This window comes from Neltuma alba, unplaced genomic scaffold (genome assembly GCF_004799145.2).
Source record: "Neltuma alba isolate B1F8T4 unplaced genomic scaffold, ASM479914v2 tig00010580_pilon, whole genome shotgun sequence".
NCBI lineage: Eukaryota > Viridiplantae > Streptophyta > Magnoliopsida > Fabales > Fabaceae > Neltuma > Neltuma alba.
Genome location: NW_021635445.1, coordinates 451,258 through 459,157, shown reverse-complemented (window position 1 = coordinate 459,157; position 7,900 = coordinate 451,258). Strand labels below are relative to the sequence as shown.

The following is a 7,900-nucleotide window of genomic DNA, read 5'->3' as shown; positions in this document are numbered from 1 at the left end:
ATGTTTTGCCGCCAACGGCATCCTCCTCAGGGGCAGGAGTGCCATTAGAGTCTCAAGATATCATATGGGCTGAGTTGGACCGCTTAGCCTGAGCCAGTGGGCCGTGCACCTCTATCTCTTTTCCCCTTTGACTAGCTAGGTCGGACTTCCACATTCTTGGTGCAAGGGTAAAGCACTTTAGTACACTTGACTTTGTGCTCCCTTCGCCGCTTCCCTTCTCAGTGCGAGACATTCTTATCTCGTCTGATGCGGGTGCAAATCGACAAGAACTACGGTCCGGTGAGTGAATGAACTTTCCCTGGCTAATGTGGTAGGTACGCAATCTCGGGTTCCCCGGCTTACCATGAGGCTCACTCACAAGCCCTTACGTTGCCATTAAAGATAGACACTCTACCGGAAGGGTAAGTTTACTACTCCAATGATAGGTCTAAAACAAACGACCTGCCCAAAACATTAGTTCGATCCATTAGGTTCTTCGATTTGTTCGGAAAAGAAACGAGAGCCAAGAAAACATCTTTGATTACGATTAAAAGGAACAATCTCAAATAGACCAAGATCCAATTTCGGGTCATTTCTTGGTGAACATAATCTGCCATAATCTCTTCGATCCCTTCATTTATGTGCCAGAATAAAGAGAGATTTGGTAGGAAAGTGGAAGAGATTTTTTTGTATATGATAATCAAAGGGAGTGGGAAAGCTGCAGTAATTCTTTGGAAAAGCCCGGTTCTCTTTATCTTCGAGCTTTCATTCCTCAATCCACTGTTTCGTTCCTTCATATACCTCCCCACCAATAGATAGAGACAAATGGGAATAACCGAACCACGTCTACAAAATGCCAGTACCATGCAGCTGCTTCAAAGCCAACGTGATGCTCCTTGGTGAGATGACCAAGATATTGGCGAATACCACATATGATCAAGAAAAGAGTACCTATAATCACATGAAAACCATGAAAGCCAGTTGCTAAGAAAAAGGTAGAACCATAAATACTATCCGAAATAGTAAAGGGTGCTTGGTAATATTCCATTCCTTGAAAGCCAGTGAATACTAGAGCCAGTGAAACGGTAGCTACTAAAGCGTAAACTGCTCGTTTTTCCTTCCCCGCGAGTATAGCATGATGAGCCCAAGTTACGGCAGCTCCGGATGAAAGGAGAATAGGGGTATTAAGAAAAGGGATTTCCCGAGGATCTAAAACCTCAATCCCTTTTGGGGGCCAAATACCTCCGATCTCTACCGTAGGTGCCAAAGAAGAATGAGAAGAAGCCCGAAAAAAAGCAAAAAGGAACATAACCTCCGATACGATGAACGGAATAGAACCATATCGAGGTCCTAATTGTACGACTTTGGTATGATGTCCCTCCAACGTGGATTCACGTAGAACATCGCGCCACCATACAAACATGGTATATACGATAAATATGAGGCCCAAACTGAGAAGTGTTGCACCCCCTTGAAATGGGTGCATGTACATCACACCTCCTACGGTGGTTGCCAAAGCTCCGAGTGAACCCGAAATAGGCCATGGACTTGGATCTACCAAATGATAAGAATGCCTTTGAGATTCAATCATTTTGAACTTTTACTCGGTTGTATGTCAACCTCCCCTTCACCCCCACCCCCAAAAGTGGTAAAGAAGTATTTTGGGTCTAATTATCTTTCTATCTGACAGGACGGAAGGGATGGTTCTTTCATTGCATTGATAGAAGTCTAACTAGAATCTCTCTATTACTTTGAGAAGAGAATCGTTGGTTTGACCAACGAACTACGTGGGAGAAAGAAAGAAGAAAAAAAAATCAATGCCCTCACCGAGCAAAATAAGCAATTAAAAAGGACAGGGAAAAACTATGCAATAGCTTACGCGGGGACTACGCTACCGATTACTCCTAAAATGATACCTGCTTAACTCAGCCTCCAGCAAGAATTTGTAACACCAAGAGACGTACTTGCTCGAAAAACGGGCTAGATAGCCCTAGCTCGACCAAGCTGTTGTACATATTTATTAAATAACTCAATTTGTCTTCATTATGATTATCATTAAGCAATCGTTGAATCACTATGGCAAAGGGGGTCGACTGGGTTGGTGGGGTCAGACCATAGTCCCGAAAAAGACTATCAAGGCGCTCGCTTATCTGATCTATTATATTCTTTTCGAGCGTCTCACGTACTTTTTCTTGGTAATTATCCGGAGTTAAGCTGCGGAGTCTGGCAAGTCGCCAGGTCGAAAGGGTCAAAATAGCAGCGGGTATCACATAAGTGCTTGCTAGCTCCAAAATATATTGAATTACAACGGTTTGGTCCATTTTTTTACATTTTTTATTTTGCTCTGCCCGCTTATGGTAAGCGGGACTGGTGAAGTCTTGTTTTACGCCAGACTTCTTTGGCGGTGAAAAGAGAGTTGTGCTTGGTTGTTGACCAAAGAAAGGCATGGGAGTAGAAAGGCATCGCTTGGGTCGAGTTAAGTAAAGACTGAAATTAATTCACGGAACACTTTCTATATCTTCAGTCTCAATCACAAACAGAGCATTTTCGATCTTAGGCGAACTAGGCGGCTCTACGACCTCGCAAGGCGCTACTGCAGAGCTCTTTGGGCCTGCCGCTTTCTCAATCGAAAAATGAAAGTGTTCATATAAGCGTACTGAACGATTCTATCTATTACTTACGTCATTTCTTGTCGTCAGTCAGTCTTCATAAAGACAGTTGGCCGAGTCGAGACCCACTGCTCAAGTCTTCCTTCCCCCTTCGAACTTCACTATCTGACTATCGAGAATGAACTCGAATGTTAGAATAGGCTGAAAGAACAAATACTATTCCCCCTTTATCACTCTCTATCCACGGCCTTTGCTTTAATAGTTTCTGGGATGTACGCTATCGGTCATTGAGGAATACTTAGGCTTAGAGGGTGGTCCCCCTTTCTCGCGTAAAAGCGATCAGAATTCAAACACGCTTGCTTTAATAGTTTCTATTCGACTGAACGAAAAGACGACATTCTCTTACGGTGAGAACCCACTTGACTCGCCCACATGGCCCATTTCATGGTGAGCCGTAGGAAGGCATCTCACCTCTGGTATTACCAAAGGGCTCCACAAACAGTGCCTACCAAGCACAGGTGAAGGAATGAGGTTCAAATCTCATATGGGAGTTACAGACCTGCAGGGTAAACAGGAGTTCCGCTAAATGATACCGGCGCAAGGTCAGTCAATTCTTTCTTTAGGATAGATCCCTAGTGCCATCGATTTAGCTCTTGGAAGAAGGGAAGTTTCATTTTGAAGAGTAGGCATTAGCCCCGTTGTTGGAGGAGGGCACTACCTAATAGTAGGTAGTTGTTAAGTAGCTCTTCTTAGTTCGAGTCGGTGCCGGTAGCTGTGAACTCTTCTTTCTCGATGGGAATCATAGGGTTGGTGTGGCGTAGCCAAGTCAATGGACTTTCCTTTCTTGCTTGAATTAACTTCCTAAACCTCTTCCTGCTCATTGACTATTGGGATAACTTGAATATGACTATGTTAAGGTTTCAGATAACCGCCTCCCATTAGTGATTTCATACCAGTTGAAGGACCCACCCACGAGGCGGTAACTATAAGGTAGGAGTGAATCCCCGGGGATTTGTAATAGGAGCAATTCCGTAGCTACCTTTCAACATATACTTTTTATTTAAAGTATATCAAATCCTACGCAATCCCAAACTCCTAACATGCCTTTTTAACGCATCTCTAGAAATGAGTTTGGTCAAAGGGTCAGCAACCATTTCATAGGTGGAGATATACTTCATAACCAAATGAAGTGAAGTCGGGTGTCCATGTAAGTTTTTTTTCTACCACGGAACTTGAGATCCTTTGCATAAGCTATTGCAGCCGTGTTATCAGAATAGATCACAACGGCTTTATCTATATGTCCCGGAATGTCCAAACTTTGCAAGAATCTCCTTAACCATATAGCCTCCATCACTGCAACTGAGCAGGCTACAAACTCTGATTCCATCATGGATAAGGATTTCCTTCTTTCTTACTACACCACGTAATGGCTCCTCCGCCAAGTATGAAGGTGTAGCCAGAAGTGGGTTTTCGTTCATCCCTATCAGCAGACCCATCTGAATCACTATATCCAGTCAACTGAGATTTCCACCTTGGTAGCACAAAGCTAGTTTTTTGGTTCCGTTTGATGTCGAAATTTCCTCTTTACTGCAGCTCAATGAGCACTTTCTGGATGACTCTGATATCGGCTAACCATCCCAACTGCGAAGCACATGTCGGGTCGAGTACACAACATAGCATACATCAGACCAGACTACCGACTGCGCTTGCTATACCTCCTGCAGTCCCTTGCTTTTCGCCACATTCAAGCTTAGGAAAGAAAGTCAAGATTGTATTGTCTCTAGGTACCAATAGACTGAAATGGGGCATTCTGTCCATCTAAGAGTCTATTCTAGCAAACCAAGGGAGACCCAAGCAGCTTATTTGTCCTAACAGGGATTCATTCGTGAAACCTGTTCTGGCATATGCCTCTTCCTTCTTTCAAAGATCGGATTCAACAGCTGTGGATTCTGTGCATCCATTCTAAGATCTGACATGAAGTATGTGAGTTGCTTCTTCCTTTAGATTAGAGCTCGCTCTCTCAGTCCACTAGAAAGACAAGCCATAGAGGCAAGTCTAAGTGCAGTTCATATTGAGTCAGATTTTGCTAATATGGGCATTAGGGGATCCCTTTCATACTTAAGATATTTATATACATATTGGCAGTTCAGTTCCTCTAGCATCCGATTGTGGGCATAATTGTAGCATTTATGAGTGATCTATCCTTCTATTCTAATTAGAATAAGAGAAGAAAGATCATAGCGTAGAAGCTTACTAACTATCTAAGTGTCAAGTCCAAAGAGAGGAAGGCGCACTTCGAGCGGCTTTGTCCTCTTTTTCCTTCCCAATGAGATCTGGTTCTCGAAGCGGGTTCAGACTCATCTGAGTCTACCTCGACAGGAACCCTCAAAGGCTGGCTGGGTTTGTTTTGATTCCATCAAGCTTCTCGTTGGCTTTGTTGCATGCTTTCCAGAGCTTCCTATTATATCTATAGCAGGTCAAGCCTTAGAAAGGAATTCAAAACCAATCATATCCAATTCTTTCTATGAGTTCTTGACTTTATAATCGAGGTAATCCCTCTTTCTTCTCTTTTTTAGAGACAAGGAAATGGAAAGACACGCCTACTTTGATGGGCTTACCGGCTTACCCGACCGTTCGCTCTGGTCTAGGAACAGCTGAACTGAAGCCTGTAATATTAGACTTGAAAAAACCCTTTCTTTATATTTAGATCCATGTATCTCGCTGGTTTCTTTCTCATATGAAGGCTTTGCACTAGCGGGATGAATGGGAAAGCGCAATGGCTTCCTCGATAGAACTCTTCATTTACAAAGAAGGAGGAAGGAGGATAATATTATTATAGATTGCCAAGGCTAACAACCCTAAAAACGAGCTAGAACTATGTTCTTCCTCCGACTCGAAACGAAAGATCTTACCGTTTTCTTCCATATCTTGGCATCATTGGAAACTCGCACAATGGAGTGCATCCGGTTGCCCTCAGTTATGAAATTGAAAACAAAAGGTTTTACAACGAGGGGACTGCTTGTATCGCTGTCTAGACAAAGCGAGGATCCTCCGGATAAGCGAGAAGAGCTAGCTTTAATATTAATATTGGTTCAGTCCCAAAGAATAGATTGATTCCTTATTGTTACACTTTCTAGTCTTCTTATGAGCCTGAATGGCATATATATATCTTAAACCAGCGTCCTTATTTATTTACATAATTAACTAGTCCATAAATCTCTTCAGGTCCGCTCTGAACGACTAACTAGGTCGATGACTACTATTCCTACTCTTTGGACGGAGTACGGCTAAGCCTAACTCTGGACAACTTGTTGCGTGCTCAGAGGAAGTCTAACTGACAACCCTTATGGGTGTTGCACACTAACTGAAGCTTAGAAGGTTTACTTTGTTACTTTGCCTATCGCCCTTTCGTCCCGCGTACCTTGTCAACCTTTAATATCTTACAACACGATAATATCGGCACTCAAATCAATAGGAAAAATGGTCATTGTCACAACCGGGTATTCAGGTCTTCTTTCAGAACCTAATACCCTTTACGACAGGCGCTAACCGCTTTCTACCAGCTAAAGCTGCTCGGCTCAAACCGGGATCGGCTTACTCAATTCTTATAGCGGAGAGAGTGGTACCGTACTGGCTTTCAAGCGGCTTTCCTCACTCCCTGGCTGACTACTGGCATGACTACAGAAGAGAGGGAATTCCTACCAGACCAGAGAGAGGTGATTCTCTAACAAAGGAAAGAAAGGAATGACTATCTATAAAGAGACAGGCTTGCACAGACATCCCGAGGGGAAAGAAAGAGATTAGAAAGCCATAAGTCGTGCTAGCAACCGTCCTACTGTCTTGGCTCCTTTGCTTCGCTTGCTTCCTTCTTTCCCGAAGCTGATTAACTGGCCTTCTTCCCTCTCCGTGGGGTATCCTAAGAGAGATCTCTTATATTATATAAGTCATTCCATACCCCCGGAGCTAGCTTTCAATCTCTAAGAGCCGATTCGATGGCATCTTCTCTTATGATCTTTCTAGTTAGCGCGTAGTGGCTTAATTCGTATTCAATTAATTCCGGTTTCATAAGAGTGAAAACAAACTTCCTCTTACTAAAGGCAAGGAAGCAGGACTATTCTCCTTTCTATCCTTTGAAATAAGTCCAAAGAGAACTCTTCTTTATATAAGAAGGGAGAGCTCACTCCTATACTACAAAGAAGCATGATCTTATCAGCCTTTTTCTTATATATATAGGATAGCACCATCTCTTCCTACTACGCGGTAAGATTTTTCATAGTATGCTTTTGTCGGTACGGAAAGCTAGTCTTCTTACCCAGATTCAAGTTAGCCCAATAGTGCAGCGGATTCTGTAAGAGCGGATAGAAGGAATTTGATTGACATCCCGATGGGAAAGAAGGAAAAGACTTTATTTCCGCTACGCACCTTGCTCTTCTCTGTTTAGGAGTGGGAGTCTTTTCTAAAGGGTGAAGCTCCTTATTCAAAGAGGAGCGGGTGGTTATCGAGGTTTGCAAAGTCTAAAACTTCAGCATGTTGGATGCACCCAAAGCCGGTTAACCAAAAGGCGAATAGTTAGCCGAGGAAGGGCCTGAATAAGCTTTTTGCCCGATAGGACGGAATCCATCGCAACAGGGAAGGAGTCTTCTTTAGGGATGATAAGGCACATAGGTCTAATTGCGCAGTGTGTTATATTTCCTCTTATATTCTTTTGCTTGAGCGGATTAGCCGATCGATTGAAGGTCCTAGGCTATCTGGTTGTATTATAGCTCGGGTAGGTAAGGTTCAAGTAGTAGTAACGAGTCAGTATACATATGTGAGATTTCATTCGTTAGTGTGTTAACACGAGAAGGGAGGTGGGCGGGGTATCGATCCAAAGCTCGATGGTCAAGTTCGTTCGGCTGAGATCTTGCCTCAATAGGCTAAGGTCGGTCTTCTCTTTCTATTTTTTACTCAGATATCTTGCCTTTGTCCGATCGCTTTCGTTCATCAGAGGTAGTGGACAAGGAAAGCCCTCGGCGATTGAGAGTATAGGCCAGCGCCAATTGAGCGAGACCACCCAAACCTTTAAATACCAACCATTCTTTGAATCTAGTTGCTTTTGTCTTCCCCGCTCAGTGATCTTTTTCAACCCTCTTTCAGGAGATCGTAATAAAGCATGGTTCGTTCTTCTATAAATGCTTTGAACCCTAAAGAGAATTCACAATCGGTATAGGATTGAGTAAGGGATTACTACCTTAGCAGGAAAAAATTACTTGCTTCTCCAATTCCGTGTGCTTTTCCAATAAACTTTTCCCCCGAGAATGAATCCGGGAAGA

The 7,900-nt window shown here is 43.2% G+C and overlaps 1 protein-coding gene across 1 annotated transcript; it reads right to left on the bottom strand.

Annotated features, from left to right (window-relative positions):
- Positions 1-461: 461 nt before the first annotated feature.
- LOC114757213 (cytochrome c oxidase subunit 3) lies at positions 462-2,548 on the bottom strand. Its single transcript, XM_028946216.1, has one exon. It carries the CDS (start codon positions 1,568-1,570, stop codon positions 773-775), a length of 798 nt encoding a protein of 265 aa, XP_028802049.1. The 5' UTR covers positions 1,571-2,548; the 3' UTR covers positions 462-772.
- Between the last annotated feature and the right edge of the window lie 5,352 nt (positions 2,549-7,900).